At 39.7% G+C, this 25,280-nt stretch overlaps 1 protein-coding gene across 1 annotated transcript in view; it reads left to right on the top strand.

Annotated features, from left to right (window-relative positions):
- The window catches only part of LOC121179767 (metabotropic glutamate receptor 4-like), a 114,676-nt gene extending 92,612 nt beyond the window's left edge, over window positions 1–22,064 (top strand). The window contains exons 7-10 of the mRNA XM_041034788.1: window positions 6,692–6,828; window positions 8,155–9,090; window positions 17,505–17,751; window positions 20,260–22,064. Of these exons, the coding sequence (XP_040890722.1) occupies window positions 6,692–6,828; window positions 8,155–9,090; window positions 17,505–17,751; window positions 20,260–20,309 (1,370 nt within the window). The 3' untranslated portion in view covers window positions 20,310–22,064. The remainder of the gene's footprint in view (window positions 1–6,691; window positions 6,829–8,154; window positions 9,091–17,504; window positions 17,752–20,259) is intronic.
- The last annotated feature ends 3,216 nt before the right edge of the window (window positions 22,065–25,280 follow it).

The following is a 25,280-nucleotide window of genomic DNA, read 5'->3' as shown; positions in this document are numbered from 1 at the left end:
TGAGAGACAACACTGGGCCTGGCACCAAGTTCAGAGTAGGAGTTTTAAATGCAACCACTCTGGGCAGACATGGCAGCTTTTATTCCTCCTGTTGGCACTAATATTTGCATCCTTCTGTACGAACTGTTGGGGTGTTTGGACCAAAGAAACCAAGAATGGTGTAAAAATTATAAGAATCTCATACAGTTAAATTGAAACGATTGAATGATGGATTAAAAAAAAAAAAAACAAGTGGATTGTCATGTAATTGCATCCACAATAGAAATCAATGACTTTTAAAATTGGTTGTACAATGAGGACTGAGTGGTGCTCTTCATAAAGTGGCTTCAACAAGGTTTTAAGCTTGTAAGCAGGGGCATTAAGCTCCAGTGCAGTACTGTAGATCCTTTTGAGCTGAATTTGTTTCTAACCAGGCAAACTGTATAAATGTGACACCACCATCTGACCAGAGGGGTTGCCTTGAGGTTACACTACACTCCATCTAATTGCATCACCACACAGCAGTATATTGAACTTGTCCAGATACATAAAGCAACCTAACTGCTGACACTGGACTTGCTGGCCTGTGTATTATATTTTCAAAGGCAAAATCTATCTCTGCGTTGTGATATTAGTATGCTACGCACCAGTAAACACACAAAGCAGTCATCCCTTCTTCTTCTTACAAAATAGCAACCGACAGAAATGTATGTAAAAGTAGGTCATTTTTTTGTTGTTGTGATGAATCATTCTTGAGGCCTGACCAGCAAGAATCTATTGTTACATATTTCTGTTCATTGTCAGCAGTTTTAGCAGACATCTGCTAAAAATAATTCACATTTCTTCCTCTGCAGAGCTGCACCGCTCTCGAGAGTCCAGTAAGACTATATCCATAGCAAATGTATTGTGTCTTAGCTTGCGTATGTACTGAAACTCAGTTGATAAAGGTCAAATGTCAAAAAGCTTCTTAAAAACCAAAGACACTCTCACATTGGCCAATCTCCTGGCAAGCTCACAAAACCATTTATCTGTGATATCTCAGTGGACTGTCAGGGTCTCAACAGGGGACACAGTGAGCTAGCTGATGACAGATAACCTTTTAGAAAAGATGAAAAGTAATCTGACAAAAGTATTTGCTTTTCTGGGATATTTTCACTAGTCCGTGAGTGTCTGTGTGTTTTCTCGAGAGCCTCTACATTTTCTCTAGCCAATGAAGCTTCTCCAGTGAATGAAGCTTCCCATCAGTGTTTCATGTCTCTTGCTATCACGTCAGGGAAAAGTGTTTTTGTTCTGCCACTGTCTAAAAAGCAGTGGCCTTTCCTGCGTCATTCTCAGCAGGGACAGCGGAGAGTAGAATAAAGGCGAACGCTCAGGGTTTTCCATCGTTCCACACCTATTTCTCTCCTGTCAAGGATGTGTAACGTCTTCTTTGTTGTGTGGCTCAAAAACATGATTCCAGTTGACATTTTTTTTTTTTTTTTTTTGCATATCGCCAAATGTATTTTTTTCTTTCCTGGGAATAATACTGTTATTCATAAAAGTCTCTAACATGATAAGAATTGACATTTCTAAATATAAAGTCCATTTATCATAATGTAGGACCATCCCACAACTATAAATGTACTGTAAATTCTCAAGTAGGGCCTTTGTTAAACCCATCTACAGAAAGAAGCATTCTTTTATTTGAAACAGGCTTTTTTATCTAAGAGAAGGGCCTTCATTTGTAACTTCCTTGTTTTATTAGTGTATCTTATCTTGTTTGTATTCTTTTTAAGACGTCAATAAGAAGAATGTTATACCCTTTCCAAAGCTGGCCAAATGTACATTAAAGCTGGGCAATATGTTTCAAATCAGTCACAATATTAATGTGAATATTTTTCCATGTGTCTTCATATAGCACATATATACAGAATAAGATTTGTATTTGTGAAAATATAAAAATCAAAATGTTTAATGCAATGAACTGTGTTCCAGTGTGATGCATTACATGAAACAAGAACAATTCACCCTCGAAAATGAAACATAACTAGTACTAATAATAATAAAACATAAATTTTGGGAGTTTTTAATTACAATTCATTTGATTAATTAATTAAGTCAACAGAAATGTATAAGTTAATCACAAAACATTAAACAAGTGACTGACTTAAAAGAATCTTGGAAAATTCATCTGTTAGTATCCTTTGTCTTGATAAATTTGGGATAATGTCCATTACCTCAGCTCTTCTCACTGTGTTATTGACTACTCTGCTTCTCTGAGTTACTCTTACATAACAGAAATACTGTTTTCATTCACTTATTAGTTTCACTTCCAGTTTGCCAATTTTTGGAGCACAGGTTGAGTCATTGTCAGTAAAACTCAATACTTCTTACACTGCTGTTTCACATTAAGTGCATTTCAGTGGCTCAGAGGGACATTATCCATTCCATTACTGGTAGGTTCTGAATTTGAAACATCTGACCTTGCTCGGAAAAAGGGCAGAGAGACAGATGGAAAAACTGAAGGCAGTATGCCAGTTTAAAAGGAGAAAGTGTTTACAGAATAGTGACTATGACGTGATGGTTGTTGTACTGATGGAATTAGTGCTGTGGAAATGTACGTTATGCTGAATTTACCATGGTAGTTATTAGAGTGTGGCTTATTCCACCCCTCTTTAATGTTTTTTACCAGCCCTTCATTTGTTCATGTTGGCTATTAAAGGAGACTCTGCCATTATTTAAATACTGGCTTGTATGTGAGAATTTACAGTATTTTATAATATCCATATTCTCTCCTTTGTTGCCACAAAGCCCAGATGTATTGTGGCTGTATGAATAAACCATTTGACAGATTGATAAAGGTTTTTTTTAAATAGAGAATACCACTTGAATAATGCCAACATTTGAAGCCCAGTTGGAGAGCACTTGTAGGTAGCAGAGGCTTATATACTATGATTGAATAATCATGCAAATGTCATGACAGTGGCAGGTGGGTCAGGAAAGACTCACACACACTTCAAAAATGAAGTGGATCCGTGCTAAATTCTGCATGACTTGCCTGCGTACAGGTCATTAAGAGTTAATGACCGGTGTAGAGGGCAACAAGCTGTGCTGCCATTCACCAAGGTGTCCTGGTTGTGCATCCATGCAGAACAAGCACATGTTGGATTAATGATCATACTCTGGTAATTCTTAAGGTGTGTATGTGCAGTGGAGGGGAAGGGAGGGGGGCGGTGGCAATACCACAGTCATTAAATATTACATGTAATTACAAGCACTCCATTAACCCCAGCATTTCTTTGAGAGCATACAAAGCAACAATCAAACGAGTAGCCTGTGGTACACGTGTGCGACCTCAGGCTGCCCTGTCACATTAGTGCACAGCACAAAGCAGCGGTGGCAGAGGCCTCTGAGGAACTCATTATGCCCCTGACTGGTGAGCGGACTGTTTAGACAAGTATTTTGTGCCTCATGACAGGCCTAATTCCTCATCTGCAACTCAAACATTGACCATACTGCCCCAAAATGAACCACTCTCCTCACTCTTAATGAAGAAGACACACCACTCCAGAGGAGTGACAGACCCCTGGGAAGTGTTTCTCCATAGTGCTTTAATATGTCATACTTTTGTTTTACCATTGTGCTTACCAACAGAGAGGTGTGATGTGGTAGGGCCGGCACAATGTCAGACTACATCGGAGAAACCCCTGATTGTTACATAAGTAATGCATACATGCCTGCCTTAATGTAATACTTACATTTATAAATACATATATTTTTTATGGAAAAATGTTTGATGATAAGCTGCACTTCATCAAAATCACTTGCTATTCACCTCCTGTTCCAGCAGTGTGATTAGTCGGGTATTCAGTTCATTGTTATTGCTGCGGTTGCTGATTACTTACTTCTTTGATTTGTTTAAAACGGCTGTCATGTCTGTCTGAAATGTAAACCTTTGATGAAGATTTTTCGCAGGAAAGATGTACCCAAAAATGTGACATAGCCCAGCAAAAGGTCTCATTATCAGGGTGGTGGCTGAACAAAAGTCTTTATCAACCTGTAACAAATGAAAATTAAGAAAAAAAAAAGTTAAAAATAGTGTTAATAACTACATTAAAGGCACAATTCATAATCCAAGCAAAAGGTTCGCATGACTATCAAAGTACAAAAATACAGGACTGGAAGGTGTTGTCACTCCCAAACTGATTAACAGGTCTTTTAAGAACCTAAACAACAGTAAGTACAGGAGTACTATCTCAAATTATTACCAGTTAAGGCAATTGCGTGCACACACACACATATATATGTACATATATAATCTTTGATTGGCTTTTTCAGACTTAATATATGAACAGTGGTAACAAGTGCAATGTGTGCATATGAAAGCAGATTTACAGTTTCTTAAAGCTATAGTAAAAAAGAAAAAAAAGCTGTCAGTCTGTGTAATGTCTTAATCGAAAAATCAAGCATGACCAAAAGACCCATAAAGCTGTTAAATATAATCATATCAGTGGTGTTATGCTGGTAGTTTTACTGCATTATTCTCTCAAAACCACCAGTGTGGCATTCAGGCTCCATTTTCCTCTTTCAGTGACAGTGGTGACCATATGAGCACTTACAGGCTTGAGCACATAACCCCAACCGTGACAGTGAAAGGCACACAGCTTCAAAGTGCTTTTAAAAGCTCAGGAAATTGGAAGAAAAGAAAAAAAAAAGATGCTTGGAATGATTAAGATCTCTGATAGATAGAAAATATGACAGTTTACCAACAGTATTGATGTGCGTAATATGTTTATATAAACATAGAGCCTCTCTCGTTCGTGAAGTCACTGTAATCCTCCCATGATCACTAACTGCTTTGTGGTGTGGGCGGCATTGTCACACAGGCAAGGCTGAGTAAAAAGGTAATGCCGTAATCCAGCAGGGCTGACTCACTGAGATGTGGATTAGAGAGCCGCATCCTCCACCGTCGAAACAAAGAGAAAGAAAAAAAAATACTCATCAGCAGAAATCCATCAGCAGCAATTGGCTACGTTTACCCTTTTGTTCTTAACTGGGATGCTCATTGTGTTTTGGGAGACTTAATAATAAACCAGCTCTGAAAAAAAAAAACTGCACAGGCTTACAGCTTTCATCAGTGTTGGGAGGTGTAGACATTTGTGAAAGTTGATGTGAAAAGCAATTAGACATGAAGTTCCCTCATTCTCCCTCTGAGGAGAACCTTTCCACGTATCATCATGATTAGACGGATCGCTGGACTGGAAGCGTGGCTCATCAAGTTTCCATTGGGGAACTTACAGAAAAATCTTTGGAGTGCTTTGTTTGTGACACATCGTTACAGCTTGTCTTAAAACAGCACACAGGAATACACTGTTATCACAGTGATAAAGCAGAGGACAGAATGAATGGTGAGGAAAGTGTGTTTGAGGTCAGGAGGGGGGTCAGTTGTCAACCCCTGAACCTTCTGTGGAAACCCAGCTGTTCAAAGGCAGTTTTTCTGTGTCCGGTGGCACAAATTCTAACAGATTAATGCACATTGCTCAGTAGCAAGGAAAATGGAGCTGGTTGCAAAAGGCTGCTCCTGGGTCTGCATATGTTCTCCATATGTGCACACAACCCTTTTGCCAGACAGAATGTTAATGATGGAATATAATTAAAATTTATTTATTTATCTATGGTATTTGCACATTGCTTGTTAAGATGAGAAGAAAAACACTTGAGATTGTAACCGTTTTTTGGGATGTTTTCTTGTCCGTAGTTTTTATGAATTCAGCTTGCTAGCTATGTAGCAAGATGACATATCCATTCTAAATCCCACCAGTGTACCAGGGTTTGTCCAATGTGTGATTCCACTTGTCATATATCCGACACCCTTTCTTAATAGACAGCTGGTGGCTGTGTAACTTAGTTAATTAGAAATATGCCTGAGAGTGCTGGTTATTAACTGACTGTATCAAGCCAACTGAGTGAGTGACCAGTACATACTGAATATTCTGTTGTTACCCAGACGATACATGGCAGCGCAGAAATAGATGCCAGCCTCCGGTCCATCAGTCCTCAGCCCAACCAAAGTCAAGGGGTTGCTCAACTAACCAGTTAGAGTGGTGTCAGGCTGAGCTCAGTTATATCAGTTTACATCTGCAGATCTCTGTTTAGCCGACTGTCACTGAGCAAAATACCAGACATATTTGAACTGCTCGACAAAATCGGAAATGGGGGCAGTGATTCAGAAGTCTGGAACCAGGCTTGGTAAGCGTGTGGTCACAAAAGCCAACATTAATCATTGGTCTTTCACGGCATGAAAATCAGACACACTACGTGCCCATTCTCCACGTCAGAGAACACATTACACATACTTTCTGCCTTGCAACAAAACAGGAACTGTACTTCCTGCAATGGCTTTGAATGTTGGCATTGAACTTTCAGCATATGCCCAAGAATCATGCAATATGACCATAATTCTTAGCGTATATATGCTCTCATAAGGAAATGTCTCCTTCATACACAGTAATCGAGAATATGTTCTCAGCCATCTTGCCAAATTAGAAAGGAAAGAAAAAGTGATTTAGATTCACAAACATCATATTGGTTTCTAATGTGCTGGAATGATAACTGTAATAACTGCAATAACAATGGCAGCACATTAGTTTGCTCTCACAGATTCAAGCTCACAACACAGAAAATAAGTCAGTGATGTGCAGTAAATGATGATGATGATTGTTCTCTCATTTAGGCATAGCTGGCAACCCTGTGCTGTTCAACGAAAATGGAGATGCCCCCGGACGCTACGAGATCTACCAATACCAGATCCGAAACCGAACGGCTGAATATAAAATCATCGGCCACTGGACAGATCAGCTCCACCTTAACGTAAGCATTGCTCCTTCTCTCCTATGCTCCCAAACACACTGTGTCAACACAAAATGTTTGACTGCATTGAGCTCAAAAGTGTTAGTGCTTGCAATGAAAATCCCACTCTGAAAAGTTGTTTTCCCCAGCTCTGCAGCTGCGTGTGTGCTCACTAACTCCTCCCAAACCATTTGATAGCGCTTAGTGCCATCTTCAAAGGTGTAAATATCCAGAGGGCGCTTTAAATGATAAACAGGGCGGACTGTGATTAAAAGAAAGCTATGAGAGCTTAAGGACAGACATATTTAAAATCATCTCTCCAGACGGCGTCACTGACTTCCAAAAACAATACTGTGGGCAGGGGGGGGTGTGATGAAGTAACGTTATTATAACAGTAAATTACATAAAGGAACCAAACAAATTATGTTTTGACAAAATGAAGAGGAGGCCTTGGGCCAGTAAAAGAGAGTACAACTGAACACATGAAGCAGCTTGAGAGGAGCTTTGTCTTCTTTACCTCTTTCAACAACATGTGCAAAGGAAGAAAATAAAAAAAGGCGAGGTTTGTGGTAGGCACCTACTGTGGAACGTGCCAGTTCTGACTCTAAAGCTGGCTGTATTTAATTAGTGCTCTTTGAGTTCTTAATTAAATGCACATTTAGAGACAAACCAGCTTTGGATAAACAGTCACAATTGAATAAAATTGATAACATAACATTAAAGAGAGCAGAGAGAAGCCATTTGAAATGAGGAATTTCATTTATCTTTACAAGTACACTTGTAAAAGGGGCAAAATCCACAAAGGAGAGTAGTATTCTGAAATGGGTTGTCACATGGATGGGTCGTGCATTCTTCTAATCAGCAACAGCTGAGTATTGATTTTTGAACACAAACAACCATTTACCAAAGCAAAAAATAAAAGCAAAGCATGAAGCACTGTGTCAGTTCCCTGCAGAGCAAACAGTGGGTTTCCCCTTTTCCTCCTGTGTCTTGCCCTTCAGATAATTTGACCTCCCACTGGAAGATTTTGCTGAATCTATGAGAAGCATTTCCCCTTGACCCCTGGATTGACCTTTGCTACCCTTTCACTCAAGTAAATAAATAAAACCAAGTAGAATCGGATCTTACCGATTGATACTTGCCCAAGTTCAAACATCTGAACAGCAAATAACCACTGTCTAGACTGTCCTTCACCTCCAGGGATGCTGGGGATCTCTTTGGATAAGTAAAGCATCACTATCTCTACACGCCACCGTTTTACAGGATACAGACAGCTTAGCACAAATCTCTTCTCGTCGGTGTTTGTGTCCATTCATGTATGCCTGTGTCTCTCTGCCTCCCTCGCAGGTTCGTTCGATGCAGTGGCCTGGTGGTGTCCGTCAAATCCCTTCTTCAATCTGCAGCCAGCCCTGTCAGCCCGGTGAGCGCAAGAAGATCGTGAAAGGCATCCCGTGCTGTTGGCACTGTGAGCGATGTGATGGTTATCAGTACCAGGCGGACACCTACACATGTAAGATGTGTCGCTTTGATTTGCGGCCCAATGAAAATCACACAGGCTGCGTTCCAATCCCCATTGTTAAGCTGGAGTGGAGCTCTCCATGGGCAGTCATCCCCGTGCTCATTGCAGTCGTTGGCATCATGGCCACTTTGTTTGTGGTGGTCACGTTCATCCGCCACAACGACACTCCCATTGTCAAAGCATCGGGCCGAGAGCTGAGCTATGTGCTGCTAACTGGCATCTTCCTCTGTTATGCCACAACATTCCTGATGATTTCTACCCCTGATGTAGGAATCTGCTCCCTGCGCAGGATCTTCTTGGGTCTGGGAATGAGCATTAGTTACGCAGCCCTGCTCACCAAAACCAATCGTATTTACCGGATCTTTGAGCAGGGAACCATGTCTGTGAGTGCACCCAGGTTCATCTCTCCAGCCTCCCAACTAGTCATCACGTTCACCCTGGCCTCAGTGCAGCTGCTCGGGGTGTGCATCTGGTTTGGCGTAGATCCCTCCAAGGCCATTATTGACTATGAGGACCAGAGGACGTCTAACCCAGTGCTGGCTCGTGGTGTGCTCAAGTGTGACATCTCTGACCTGTCTCTTATCTGCCTGTTGGGCTACAGCATGCTGCTCATGGTCACCTGTACAGTCTACGCCATTAAAACCAGAGGGGTGCCGGAGACCTTCAATGAGGCAAAACCTATTGGTTTTACCATGTACACCACCTGCATTATTTGGCTAGCATTCATCCCAATCTTCTTTGGCACTTCACAGTCCACAGAAAAGGTAAGCTTACAAATGCTTCTAGTTTTCTTTTGTCAGACATTTTTTTTTCTAACTCTGTGCAATACTTAAAGGGTTTTAGAAATCTTCACAGCCGCACAAATGTTTGTCTAATACCAAATCTTTTAACTCGCCTTTTTTAATTCCTCTGTTAATTTCTTAGTTTTCTTATTTCCTTTTGGTTTGTTTGGAACCCATTTACAGTATTGTAGGAGTGTGTGTTCAGATGCACATCTGGACAGTGATTTTAACAAAAACATTACATCAATTCAAGGTACTTGCGCTTGGGGTATTTTCATTTTCTGCTTCTCTGTACTACTAATCTACATTTCAAAGAGAAATATTTGACTGTGCTACATTTGTGTGATATCTCTAGTTGCTAATTACTTTACAGATGATTTTACAGGCAAAACACAAGATCAGCAAACTAAATTTGATTGATCTTCATAGATAAAACCAGTGATTCCCAACCTTTTTTGGCTTGTGACCCCTCAAAACAAAGATGTGTAACACAACCCATCGTCACAGGTTGCCGTTGTCTACCAGCCATGACCAGTTCAGCCCTGCCTTTGCTTAATGACAACAGCCATTTTAGAAATTAGGTTAACAGAACTCAGCAGCTAAAACAACAGCTAAAAAGGGGGTGTCATGTTGAAGTCTCAGATTGTGAAAACTCTTACAATCTACCAAGTGTGGACACAGAGATTTATGAGTGCATTATCTAATAACTCTCCAGGCTGCATGCAAGCCTGTGACTCACATATATGTGACGGCTGTATGCCACAATGCATTAGAAACCCATGAGCTGTTTACACAAGCACAAGCTCACACTCGTATTCCCATGTCAAATCAATGTGCCTGACCTCATGAACCGTGGTCCTGGACCACATCCACTGGGAGGGTACAGGTCAAGAGGGATTCAAAAGGGCTTGGAACTCACATCTAGAGTAGACAGTCTGGGTACAACGCCAAAGGGGTACAACAATGACACAGAAGAAATGTGTAGATCCAGTTGAAAGAGGTCTTTTGGCAGTGGCTACAAGAGAGGACAAGAGGGAAAAGCCTCATACTGGCATGGACACTATCAGCAGTGCCAGCATGGGTCTGACAGATGCAACAAATTAATCCTTACCTCCTCCCCTTTGGGATTAAACAAGACAATGCATCAAAATGCTGGCCTGGAAAACTGGCTGTGATAGTTACCTTTGTGAAAAAACATTCTTGAGAGACCGAGTGTGTGCATTGTATCACGCTCAGCATCCCCAAATAATTTCTACAGTCTACAGCATTGCAGAAAATCTGCATATGACGCAGCCAATTGCATTACATTAATAATGCAGTATGTGACCAGCACTAAAATGACTGATTTTCATATGCTGCATGTTGTGTTGACACCACAAAGCCTAAAACTGCTGTGGATGTCCATACTGGCCTTTTCATACCCCATAAATCCACTGGTGTCAACAGTAAAACTGAGCAACAGCTTCTAGATTTTGAAAACAAAGAAAGATCCGCTGAGGTCAATAGAAACCGCTTGTTTCATGCTACAATTACTGAAATACATTCAGGAAAATGTACTTAAATGTCAACTATCATTGCTATACATTCTTGATTATCATACACATACCATACATTGAAAAGAAAAAGCAGTCCAAGTGCAAAGTCCACATTATTTTTTAAAGGGAGTGTTGCACATCTTAAGTCGCATGTCAACAGCAGCCATGGATATCAGCATGCTCTTTGTTTAATCATCCCATCTCCTCTCTGAAGATGAAAGAGAATTATACAATCACAGAGAGATTGAACAGCTTTTTTGGAGGATGAGGTAATCCATTAGCTAGCATGGCTTTGAATAGTAAAATAGAAGTGAAAAAAAAAATCTTTGAAGGGTAAGTAAAGCCCTACTTTTTGTTTCTTCCTCTTCCATACCTCAGATGAATTTAATTTACAAACTCAGAAAAAAAAAAACTTCCCTCATCCAGACTTAAAATGAGACACTCAATTTTTTGCTCTAAATTATACGAGTCACTCATTAATTATTATTTCCTGTAGAAAACTGTACACACAATGGCTGGGAGATAGTTCCACTTTTATCATTCAGAAAACTTCTACCATTTGCCGTGAGCGGTGTTAAGGTAAGACATGAAATGGAACTCAAAATGGAAATTTAGCTTTAGGGAAATGTTCTGAATTTTTTTCTTTATTCATTTGAGAGAGAACAATCATATTTAATATATAACCAAAAGGGCCTTTGAGTGTTGAGTCTGAACAACTTCACATTCCAGTATGGTTTAGTCTAATCAGACTGTGCAGCTATAAGTTTCGTTGTTTTTGTAGACTGCTTTCACTGTCCCCGGTCGTGACTAATTGTTGCAACAGTAGTAGTATGGTGCTATCACAGAGCCACAAAGTCTGCAGAATCACTCATTTGAGTGAGCTGATGTTGACGTTCATTTCTTTTAACCGTAACCACGATTGTTCCATATCTGTGGTTATTATTGTAACCATGATGACCCCTAACCTAACGTAATCCTAATGTACTTATTTTTTTACCCAAACCATTTTCTGAACCCTGGCAAAGTTGTGTGTTTGTTCCAATAATAAATGGACGGAACACACACTACGTCTGTTTAGGCGATTATGAAAATCATTTGGGCCTGACAACTGATCGGACCGAGCTGGACCGGGTCTGTTCATAGTGTTGACAGCAGATAAAATCAGATGGTGTGTGATCTGATTAAACATGATTATATTAAACAGATTTGATATTTGTGACTGACATCAGAGACCACTGTGTGTCACCCGACAGCAGAGCCCGGTTGGTAAACAGCTTTACCTGAAGTTGGCTTTGTTTTACATAGTTCAGTCACATCCAGTTCCCTCTGCAGACTTTGCAGTCCTACTTTTCTTCTCCTTTTTTTGGCTTTTTCAGCCCAAACTGCACTGCACATACACCGTGCCAGCTGCTGGGTGCTGTCCATGTCTGTTGTGGTACAAGAACACATGACAGTTGGGATTTGTGGGGTCATCTACTGCCAGAACCCCAGACATTGCAGAACAGTCGTGTTGTGTGTGTTGTGTGGTATATTTACTCAGTCGCATGGTTTATGCTCTTTCCTGACTGTTAAAGACTAAAAATATATGGGCAAGTTGGTGGAAATGACACATGCATGTCTGCATGTGTCACATCATGTAAATGATTTTTTTTTTTTTTTTTGGGATACCACAGACAAATGACACCATCCAGCCAACTGCAGGATGGTATTCACAGCACTTGCATACGTTTATCTGAAGAGCATTTACAAACAACGTATTTTGTCGTTTCGTTTGGCTTTTGTTGCCTAGCTGTGCTAGACTTCATGGAAGAAAACAAACCCTGTGACTGATTCTCTGAGCTGTTACATAAACAATGTTCTTATTTAAGGAATTAACATGTCAAAGCAAACACAACTCATAATCATCGTACTGTAAATGACAGGCCCCACAAAGCCTCACAGCCCACGTTGACACGTCTTTCAGAGCAATTAAATGCTCCACTTCCTCCAGGCCTTGATTTACCTTATCTAGCTGCCTATGCTCTCATCACCAGTTTACAGCAGGCCCCTCTGCCTCAGCATTACAAGCACAGTCATTTATTTGTCATCTGGTGCCAGGATAAATGTAACGAATGCCATGGGAGGCATTCTCTATCATTCAAACAGGGACATCTGGTCTATCTATGGAGCGTGATCACCGAACTGTGTGCTAGCTTCAGGAATAGATGTGACACCTGCTTACCTGGAGAAACAGTCTAAATCAGCGGCTGTCTCTAAGACAGAGGCAGGAGGAGGGGCGTTGGACAATAGCATGCATGGGAATGAGGCTTCGGCACAATAGGCTCAATTCGAATTCAATCAGCCCACACAAAGAGGTCCTGCCATTACAGTGCATGAATGGACTGATGAATTGAGTGGTGGTGTTTATTTCTCTATGAAGTCTCCATCACACTATTGGCACTGTCAACTCAACAACAAAAAACTGCTGTTAGTGCACTAGTCAGACAAAGAGTGGGAGTTTCAGGGAGTTCAATGAGATCAAATGTCAGACACGAGTGTGCTCCTGACAGTGTGTGCACCGTGTTCGTCCCTGTTACCTGTTACCACCCCCGCGGCCCTTTCCATTTCTTTCTTTGTCTCTTTTCAGGCCAAAGATAAACAGCATTATTCACTATAATGTCCTGCAGGCCCAATAATACATAATGAAGATTGATACTACAGAGCAAAGGGAGCTGAGCAACATCTTGGACTTCAGAGAGCAGTTGTGTTCATTAGACCTACAGCACAGGAGCCCCCTGGGTCTTGGCTGTTGACCTCTGGGTGCTCCAGTAATGGGTGAACAGGCTGTGAAGCTAATCAAGGCCAAAGGATTGTGATCTTTATAAATGACATTCTCCCATGAAGCTATATTATTGTGTCCCCTAAGGCTTCTATTTGTTTATTAGCTTAATTAGAGTGCAATTATAGTGAATTCTCATGCAGCAAGTCCCTCTGCTGAATGTTTCTATAGCATGCTGAGCAATAACCCAGCAGCTTAATGTAGAATGGGAATTATGCAGTTTAAATGAATTTGATAGTTTGCATCCTGAAGCAGAGGCTCTCTGGAGTCCCCGGTTTAAAATAGAATCTGTTTACATTTATTAAACCTCACATTAATCTTACGTTATCAGTTATCACAGACGTTCTTTACACTCTCTGTGGGCAGTGATGTGGGATTTCCTTTACCTCCTTTTGTCACATATGTGTTCGTCCATCCCCATAGTTTTTCTCCCATCTCGTTCAGTCATTAATGCTGCCATGCTTCCTCTATTTTATGTTTTGCCTCAGGCAAGAGCTGATGATGGCATGGCAGGTGTGTGAGATATACAGCAACTTGCTTTTATGAGCTCCGGTCGGTGCATGCTCAGGTGCACTGCAATCAGGAGGAAACAAATGAATGTACTGAACACTGGAGTTGGTCTGACACTTAAAACAGGACTCCATTTGTAAGCAAATGTACTGTAGCTCCATGAAGCAGTACAGTAGGATTTATTTATTTAGTTATTTTTAATACAGTGGCATCTTGATGCTATCAGCTAGAAATATTCTGATTTGTCCAGTAAGGACTGGACATGAATTTAGTATTGTATATTGTATACGTACAGACTTTTGGTGGAATCATACTCTGAGTACATGGTCATATTGTGCTTTGAGCTGACTGATAAATCAGACCGGGTTAGCTTATAAAACATGCAACGGTATCTGCAAATAACACATAGCGGTTAAGAATGAGAACAGATATTATGCGTAATTTATTGCGTTGATAGTGGATGTTAATTCAAATACTTCACATTTTTGTCATGATCCTTGTATGTTTTGTCTGACATTTTGTTGGCTTTTAAAACTTGATGCTGACAGAACAATATTTTATTTCAACTAAAGCTGAAATGATTATTTTATTACGAATCTAGTCAAACAACATTAATAGATTGTCAGTTATTATTTCAGGAAAATCATGTTCTGTTGCCATGTGTATCGAGCAAATTTTAAAATATTAATTTTGCATTAATATTGACATTAATATATATTGATATCTAGAAAAAAATATGCATTTTTAAAATCTTGATACTTATTTCTAATCTCTGTTGTAAACTTTGAACAGTTTTTCATTCTTCTCTCACTATCTTACAGTACATGTCAGTGACCACACAGATTGGCTTTGAAGATAGCTATTCTTGGGTGAAAAGCAGCAGAGAAATTTTTTTTCTCTGTTTATGCGAGTAACAGCTTGGGTTCAACAGTCTGTCCCTGAGGCAGCAGTGAACCGAGCCCAGAGCAGTTCACTGGTTAACACTCCCTACAGCTGGGAGGGGACCCCTGCAGCTGTCCCTCTATCATACTGCATCCATTCTTCCATTCTTCTCACCAGGCAGCAGTCCCCACATGGTCTCAGGGCTGGCTGAGATGAGACGCAGCCAGTCTGGAGGGAAAGCATCGTGGAGAGTCACAAATGATAAAAACAAACAAGATATTCAAGCAGAGGTCACATCTGGGGAGCTAAATGTTACAATGCTTTGATGAAAAACCAGCAGGGACCTACTGGGGGCGACTCAGTAGCTGATGAAAACTCACCCTGCCAAAAGACAGAGCTACTACTTTAAAGTTAGAATCATATAAAATACAGTTAAAAGTGCAACACCTCTGAATAAGAGCAATTCTTTATAATATCATGGCCACAAAAAGTACTGTTCTGATTTGATTTCTAGATCACATTTATTTATTATTTCAGTCAACAGTGGTTTAATTTGTAATGTATAAATCAGTCCTTATGATCGCCTTAGAAAAATAATACCACACTGCACTTGTTTCCATTGATTCAGATCACTGTCGCCCACAGAAGTGTTTTACATTGAAAATCTGCTTGTCCCATCCTCCAGAGAAAATAAGACCAATCTAGCTCTTATGGAAGTTTTTTTTCTTTTCTTTTTTTTTTGATCTCAAGAAATATTATTTATTAAGTATTTAATAAACCAACCTAAGAAGACAGAAAATGAAAGTGTGTCTTATTAAATGCCATTAAAAGTGAAAAACAAACAAAAACATAAGCATCTGCTTCAGGCAGTGTGGGAACCTAAAGTGGAAAATACTTTAGAGATGGTTTATGTTGTCGTATATGTCGTTTATGCGTATTTCAGCTTCTCAAATGTGAGGACCTGCTGTTTTTTTCTCTGTTGTGTATCATTATAATCTCTGGGTTCCGGACTGTTGGTCCAACAAAACGAAACATATGAAAGAGCAGCACTGGGCTCTGAAGAACCATGACTTTTTTCCTGACAATTTATATCTAGATTATCTGGGTTAATTGATAATGAAAATAACTGGTAGATTGAATTTGGATTAGCGATGACAGTTTTGTTAAATCTTTGAACTGGTATGCAAAAGTGACAAACTACACTGAAACTTTTCTTTATTTGGATTCATACTCTGTGGGTCACTGGATGCAGTGCGTTCACCTGCATGGTAACAGCCAATAATAACGGCCTCTCATATTTTTATATATGTGATTTCTTCCTGAGATGAGGCTGAATATCATCTCCTGCCAACATTAGAGTAAATATACTATATCCTGAATCCCAATATTGAAAATAAATTCATGCAGAGCAGTGGACGCCTCTGTCTTGTATATTAGTTTCATGTACAAGTACAACAGTGAGCCATTTGGCCATCGGACGGAGTCGGGCAGAGCTGGGTGAACAGGAAAATCTCTGGCTATTCCAACTTTTTCCACATTATTTTAAGAAGGTTACTGACTTGCTGTCACACCAGATGAATAGCTTAATTTAGCTTATTTTATTGTAGTACGCACTGTATTTGCAAGGTTCGTTAACTAATACAAAAACATACAAGCAAGTAGGTCTTTAAATTAAGTAAATTGGTGTTCTTACTGGATTTAATTTTTGACAGAAACTCCTGATTATGGTGTGAAGGCGGCGTATTGCTGTTATACCAGGGTAGCAGACAGTAAAAAGCAAAAACAGTGAGAGACTGAGAACTTGAGCGTTTCTTCTGAGGTGGTAGGGAGACCAAAGGCCTAATGTGTGTTTTTAATATCCAAATGTTTGCACTTTATTTTGGCTGTGCCCGTACCAACACCTCCCCTCGTCAGCCAGTCTGCAGAAGGTTGGGACCCCTGCGGCAGAGAATACCAGGATGTTTGGATGCATTCCAGTCTGCAGTATCATCACATTGTAAATTCTCTAACACAATTTCCAAGTTAATTTCTCTCAGATGGCCAGTCAAGCAGTCACAGCACAGTGCAATGTATAGAAATTACAGAAGCTTTCCTTCTTCTTAAATGCTTCCCTGAAGATGACTCATTAATTTGGCGCAGCTTTGCAAACAGTTAAAATGGAAAGCCTGAGAATGATACTCAGTGTTGCCCTCCCTCATGATTCAGAGGATTCGACCATGTGTAAAATTTTCATGAGCTTGTTTCTTTTTTAATAGGCCTGCTTGTTATGAGTCAGAATAGGATTCAATCGACTGGTGTTATCAAATCTGTGTTCAGGTTGACGTGATGGCCATATTAAAACTAGTATGGCAGAAAATTAAACAAACACTGTGGCCTTGGCTGGTTCAGCACATGAACTGTAAAAGCAGATGAGATGCTGATTTAAAACAAATTTTTATCACGTCGCTTGGATTAAATAGTTCTGAAGCCTTTACTGGGCACAGTAGAAACTTCAACAACAGCTTGGCCAACAAACGGGTCATTGGACACTCTAATCTGAATGATACACAGCACCGTACAGGCCCATATAGAAAAATCTGTTACATCCAGTCCCCCCCAAAAAAGGGCTAAACTGTTTGTGTTCTGCATGCTCGGTGTTTCTCCTCTTGCAGATGTACATCCAAACGACCACGCTGACCATCTCGGTGAGCCTGAGCGCTTCAGTGTCCCTCGGGTTGCTCTACATGCCTAAGGTCTACGTAGTTCTCTTCCACCCCGAGCAGAATGTGCCCAAGCGTACACGCAGCCTCAAGGCCGTGGTTACCGCCGCCACCATGTCCAACAAGTTTAACCCCAAGGCTGGACTCAGACCCAACGGAGAAGCCAAGACCGAGCTGTGCGAAAGCCTCGAAACACAATGTAAGAACATGAATGCTAATGAGGAAGTACCTAGGGTTGGTTTTTTTTGGTTGTTGTTTGTTTTGTTTTTTGTTGGTTTTGTTTTTTCCTTCAGGTATGTTTTGTCCTTCAGTGACTGTAAATCAAATTAATTGATGCAGAGATAGGAAGCATAGTAAAAAATAATTACAAATTAACAGCTGTGTAGCAATTTATTTAACACTTCATTGAATCCAGTAAATGTGCCACCATTATTGAAGGGTGGGGGGGGGGGCGGGATTCTGTGTAAAGAGGAAGCATTACTGGATTCTCAATTATGTGTGTGGGGAGATTTAAATTAAGTGTATTCAGAAAAGGCCGTAGGTATTAAAAAGTCCTTTAGGCAGCCTAGTTATAACATGTAAAGTTGGTAAAGGTTTTTGTTTGTAAATGTCAGTAAAATCATAATGAAGGTAAATAATTCCAGTCCTTATCACTGGTTTTTATTATATTTTATATTTTATACCTACCTACCCGTAACACATCTGAAACAGGTATTACATAAGTTGCTGTGTGTTATTAAAAAGTCTTACATTTAACTTGCTGAATACTTCAGAAGCCATGTTTTGTTCTTTTGCAGTTTTTGTTTGATGACCTGATTTTTCATCATTAGTGAATTTTGTGGCTACACATGAAACTTGACATATTTCATGTACTTTTGACTGTTATTCTCTCTATTTACACCCCAGCAACATTTAAACTAGTGTTGAAACACTTAGGATTAGGATGATTAATTGACTAGTCAGTCACCATTTTGATAATCAATTACTTATCAAAGGCAGGGGTCTCAAGGGCAGCTGGTTTCTTGGTCTCTGCTCCCAGCCAGGAAATAGTCGGGCACCTAGCTTTATTTGATGGACACGTAGTGAGTAAGCATATTCCAAAAATATCAAAAAAATGAAATGATTTCTCTAAATACAAGAAGAAATTTATTTGCAAGCCAGATAAATTACTTCAATTGTAATGTGGTCTTAGTGATAAACAACTTCATCTCAATGCCAGTGAAAGTTTTCATAAATTACTTCAACTACTTAATCTACTGGTTTGAGTTATTTATGAAGCCAAACATACTGGCTCCAGCTTCTCAAATGCAAGAAGTTTCACCTCTTAACTGTTTCTTTTCCATATAGATTCAATATCTTTAAATTTTGGACAAAACCACCAATTCAAAGACCTCATGTTGGGCTCCAGGAAACAGTGAAGGGCATATTTCACTATGTTTTGACAAGCTATAGATCAATCAATCACTTGATTGAAATAATAATCAAGATATCAATAATGAAAATTATTTGTTGCAGCCCGAGTTTAAATACATTGTAAATCATCAAGTGGCATCTGGCTCTCCTTCCTGAAGCAGCTGAATCACTCAGCGCGTACGCCCTTCTAATCTCAATGCCAAAAATAAATAAATAAAAAGAAGTGGTTGGCACAACTGTAACTGTGACACACTCAAATAAATAATGACTTCAGCAGCTGAGTCAGCAGAAATTAGTCATGGGACATCCAAGACGCTCTTCCTCTGCTTGCGTCTGGCAGGGAAAGGTTTCAGTCGGTCACGTCTGTCAGCAGAGATTCATTCCCTCTGTCTGACCTGTGCTAATAGGGAGCCCAGCCTATTGTCACACATTTTAAAGTTGTTTTTACTCCTTACTCTTAATACCAACAGTAGTGAGAAATGTTTCCCTTCACTGAAGAATAAAAGAGCTGACATTGCATTTACTGTTAACACAAAAGCAGAAATCAATATAAAATGTATGACAATGCACTGTGGTAACAATGGCACACTGCTGTGAGGCCCATCAGAATAGCTACGCAGTGCAACATTAATTCCTATCTTGCTTTAAGTTTCTGTGGAGGGTTAATAGGGCCTTTTGTTACAATAAGTGGCTCGAAGGCAAAGACACAGAATGGATAGCCAGCAGCAATTTATCCTGATGGGTTACCGTTTACAGGGGCTATATAGTGCATGGCTATTTAAATAAGCACCATTTGTCATTGTCATCGCCAGTGTGGATATATGGCTTGATGAAATTGAAAAAGTCCTGTCTGGGCCAGCTTCCTCAACTGCCGAGATCTGGTGGCGATATGTCAGGATTTATCTGCTCCACCTCAGCGAATCGGCTAACACGGTCTGGGGAGACAACTGGAAAGTTGAGGCCTGATAGCTGCAGGAAAAGGAGGTGGTGGGGGGGGCGCTGGGCTTTACTGAACCCCCCATGTGCTGTAGGTAATACAGGATATGTATTTTTGAAGGAAATATGGCCAGAGAGCTGAGGCATCTTTAAGAATTATTGGCTTTTATGCTACACTTTGGCATGAGAACGAGTCAGCAACTGAGCACAAATTTTCAGCTATTCATCTTACACTTAGGGAAACAGAGTCAAACTAAAATGCCCACACACCCTGGTCTTCCTCATCTCATAGGTCACAATAGTTCACCTTGACTTTATTTGACACTCAATGTCCCCTCTTCTCATTGTTCTCTTTCAGCTTTCCCAACAAAGCAAACCTACATCAGCTACAGCAACCATGCAATCTAAAGGATGGAGGTTCTTACAATAATCCAGGATTTCCACCATGATGGATGGAGAAGAAAACATGCTGTGGAATTTCACATGGCCGGCAAAAAAAAAAAAAAGAAAAAGAAAAAAAAGAAAAAAAGAGGATGTGTCATTGTACAGGTGGAGATCAGAGGAGCATTGCCCAAAGACGTGACAAAGAGGTGCAGCGATGGACAAAACAGGGGACCAGAACAGGTAACAGTACAATTGTAAGGTTCCATCATCTGTCTGCCTCACAAGAATACACACAAAAAAAGAATAATGAAAAATACTCGCATGGCAGAGGCCTGGAGACTCAAGGATGGAGCTTTCCTTTAGAGTGTTTACATTTCAGCTATGCCCTCTTTCAAAGACTTACCTGTCATCCTGAGCAGCGCTGACTGAAACTGAACTAAAATCAAGAGTATGTTCAGGTGTTCTTAATGTTGTCTGCCGGTTTTGCAAACTATAATTAATCTTAAAATCCTCAAGGCATCACAAGGGATTAATCAACACCAAAAAGGCATGAAAACGTGGTCCATGGATTTCTAAGAGGGGTTTGTGGTTTTTTTTTTTATTTCTAAATGATTTCGGTCTCACGAGTCAAGTGACTGGAAACCGTGATCATCTCAACAATGCAACAAATTCTGTACCAGACACATGTATTTTTATTTCCTCTTACAGGTTTCCACTGACTTAATAAGAATGACTACACGTATAAGACGGTCTCTGCTGATTTTGAGCATGCCAGTTTCAACATCCTGTGTTGTGTTGTTACAAAAAAAAAAAAAGAGACACTAAGAAAATGAAAAAATAATATCTCTGGAATGCGTTTAAACTCTGTTGCAGCGTTGTTAACAATTGTTTGGGCCCAAGCCTATTGTACATTAAAAACTGTCCTCAAATGGTGAAGGTCTAGTGAGTGATTGTTTATCTGTGCTTAAGTGAGGCCATGATTTGTATTACCAGCTAGCCCAAGACTGCCACTGCCCTCCGCATACCTGTATGTGCTTTGAAGCATCAGTTCCCGGGTAAAATAAACACTATTTTAGCCAGGAGATCTTAACTGTAAGCTGTCATCCAGGATGACCCTCCCATCACTGCCACCAGCTACTCTCTCGGTCACATGTTGCGTAAGGGTAAAATTTAGCTGTACAGATCCATTAGGGGAGGGATTAAGATGAAGTATGCCCTTGAGAGGATCGTGCAATATGCCCTGAAGGTGATATCCATAATGGACCAGCCACTGAGAAAATTCATTACTATACATGTCCTCCTCAGGCACTTTCATGATACGGAGGAGGTGTCAGGAAGTTGTAAGGCTTTTCAACAAATGAAAATCTAATTGCAAAAGTATACAATATCTCTATCCATCACCCTCAGCTCGCTGAACAGATTAATAGTTGGCTTCGTGCAGTATAAAAGCCCTCTAATGTCTTGGGGAAAACATTGTGGGGTCATTTGTGTTGTGAATTCAATGCTGCTTTTCATGCCTCCCTCTGTATTACTTTCAACACCATTTGTGTTGCAGAATAAAATGTGAGTGCTGACCAAATTAAATGGCAAGTTAATGTATGTTATTAAATAGATTGATGATGTCTGCTTTATGTCCTGACATATCCTAAAATCGGGGAAAATGTACAAAAAGATACAGTGCCTGGCTATCTGACTATGTATTTGTAAATCCTCATGAAAACTAATGAAGTGTGTGAAGCATGTTTAGTTTTTTTTATACAAAATTTTATTTCTATTAAAAATGTTTTAAAACTTCAGCATCGGTTTTCAGGTTTGTGAGGTTCCTGGAAAATCTTCTGGTTTCCTTTACAAGTTAGTTTGTTCATTAATTTGATCCCTTTGTCACAAAAAAGAAGAGCAGAATATCCCCTAACAGGTTATTACTATCAATACAAGACTTGTATAGTATGTTCCTCAATTAAAAAAAAAAACAAAAAACAGGGTGATACATTAGCAAACTTACATTATCCTCAGCTAAATGATTGGCAGCTCTTCTGTGTGAGTGTATGTATTTTTTTTTTTTATTCCTGTTGTTAGGAAATAATACAAATTAAAAACAAGTTTGTCAGCCCTGAAGAAACAAGACAATGGCTGCCATACTCTGAATAATATGTTGCCACAATTGCTCTGATAATAACACTGGAAGGACAGAGAACTGGTGGAGGGAAACATGAAATTATTTAAAATGAATGGTTAGCCGCCACTTGAATCCAAGGCCTCTGCATGCAGCGAGCTCTCAGGATCTATAATCTTCTCCACGCCTCCCTGATACAGTGAGCCCGATACACAAAAGGCACGGAAATAACAGTTGTTGCATAGCGAGGGTGCTAAGTGCATGCACAAGTACTAGATTACTGCAATATACAGAGCAGAGTATACATCATCTTTACACAGCAGAGACAGAATGAGGTGTCTGCAGTGTTTAGACTGGTGATGTAAGGGTTTTCATGACATACATTCTTCCTGAGTCCCTTTTTCTTCTGTTTGAGCAACTTAAGAAATATCTCATGCCGCAATAATAACACACAGTATTAGAAAATGATGTAACCATTTAAGTAAAATGATGCAGGCTAAAGCATTTAAAGTGTCTTATTAAAACAGTATCATAGCTCAGTTCTCTCACAGGAGAATTCAGCACAAAGTCTCAGGCTCACACCAAGAAACTGCAACACCAAACAGACTTTGAGGGGAAGAAATAATTCATTAAACATAATAAATAAAGCAAATAAAATCTATATCTGTAAGACACTGCAGGACACTGATGCTGGTGCTAGCTAAATAAATCAGTCCATCAATATATTATTAATAAATAACACTAAAGACCAACACAAGCTGCAAATAACTAAAAGTGTTTTTCCTCCACAGCTACAAACTGCAGTAATCAGCCCCACCAGGATCTTACAGAGTTCCTTCTCTGGAAGACATCCACAAACAAAATCAACAAGACATGTTGAGGATAAGTCAACATTTCTTACATGAACAGTAGCCAGTAAAACATCTACTAAAAAAAAAAGCATATGCTGTTTGTAGTTTAAAAAGAAACTCTGTCTAATAATAAATTAAAGACAATTTATTACAGTTCATGATTACTTCAACTCACTAGAAGGCTTAAAGTTACCAACAGTGAATGCAGATGGAACAGCTACAGCATACTGTGAACATGACAACCACAGTAGTGTAGTGTGCAGTGGAGAGAAGTGTTGGTCTAAGGGCCACATGGTGAACTACATAAAATGAAAACACCACTCCCACCACTTAAACTATACTTCAGTATTTATACTGAGCTGTTATCTTGCCTGGGAGGTGAATACCACATAATGCTGACAGTGACGCATCGAGCAGAATAAACAACTTGCAACATTTTCCGTGTGAGTGGGACATTAAATCACACAACATTAAAAAAAAAACATACTGATGGACACTGATAGTGTACTACACTACAGTCTAACTACTGCTGGTTAAAACCTTTCATGATGTTTATGTTAAAGGTGAATAATTTTGATAATTGACTGTTTTAAGTTATTTGTTAAGAAAATCTTTTAAAATGTTCTGGCCTTCTATGATAGTAAATACCATATGGATCATTTACTGGACAAAACAAGATAACTGAGATGCAAAATGACCAGAGAGGGAAAATAGGGACAAAACAACCACAAAGAGACATAAAACGACAACAGAGAGATGAAAAATAACCTTAAAGAGATGCAAACTTTCAGCTCCACTCAGTAGAGACTTTAGCTTCCATAACTAAGGACTTCCCTCCTAACTGTGGAGGAGACAGGCGAGTATGTTTTATTCCTACAACAGCTGGCCTCTCTTTGCTTCATTGCGTCTGAGCCTGAAAGCCAGCAATTTTCAGTAGACTCAAAGAATATTTAGGACAACTTGACTTGTTTTTCGGCATGCTAATGGCAAAATACGTTCAGAAACAAATTTCTGTGGGCAGTTGTAATGATATGACTATTGAGAGGTTCAATGCAATTTACTCAACTGTGTAATTGCAGATGGGGAGATACAAATGCTGGGATGGAGTTTAAGAGGTTTATCGACACAAGCTAATGACTTATGTAAACTAATGACACTATAGCCTATATGTGCAATTACTGCACATTGTGGATGAACTGGTCTTATGATGTGAAAGCAGACAACAAAATCCAGAAAAAAAAGTATTTCTCCTGTACAGAGACCCCTCTTCATTGTTACGAGATCACAGTGACAATGACAAATGCTGCAGATTAGTGGAGTAAATTAATTCAAATACTGCGCACACAGCAGTGAGAAATATTAAAATGAGAATATACAAAACCCATCACACAAGCAGTGGATCACAGTGCAATTATTAATCCTTTCACATGTTCTCGAAATGGTCTCAGAGCACTTTCCTAAGACAATTGAACCATGTCAAAGTCCCTACAAAGTGTAAACGCGAACCGTCTTTTCTCGCAAGAAAGCTCTCAAAAAGTAATTTCATTTGGTTTTAGTCATCAAAAACTAATTTAATTTCATTAACCATTTAAAGTGTATTTTATTGCGGTGGACAGGGACCAAGTCAAAGCTATCTTACACAGTAATGCTGAGACAATCCTTGTGCAAGTATGAATAGCTGAGCAGATACAATGTCTATCCACTTGGTACAGCCCTCTCCCATGTGCAGCTGAAGATAATACAATACAACTGCCCTCCGGTGACAGAATGAGCACGTTTGAGCACCAATATACAGCAGGATTGAGAGGGGCAATGCTGCGATGTTTCTCTCAGGGGTCCTTTGACTGAGCTCTCTCAGCTGTGCAGAAATGCTAGTGTATACAATCGTAAACAGACTCAACACTGACAGTGGATGCTTTGCTGTAAGGAGCCTGATCTAGAGGCGCGATTTTCCAAAAGAAGAGACAGACAGAACTCAACAATTCACAGAGATAGAGGAGCAAGCCTGACGGAAAGAAGTGACTGAATGTA

This window comes from Toxotes jaculatrix, chromosome 3, assembly GCF_017976425.1.
Source record: "Toxotes jaculatrix isolate fToxJac2 chromosome 3, fToxJac2.pri, whole genome shotgun sequence".
NCBI classification, from domain to species: domain Eukaryota; kingdom Metazoa; phylum Chordata; class Actinopteri; family Toxotidae; genus Toxotes; species Toxotes jaculatrix.
This window is presented reverse-complemented; position numbering and strand designations above follow the sequence as displayed.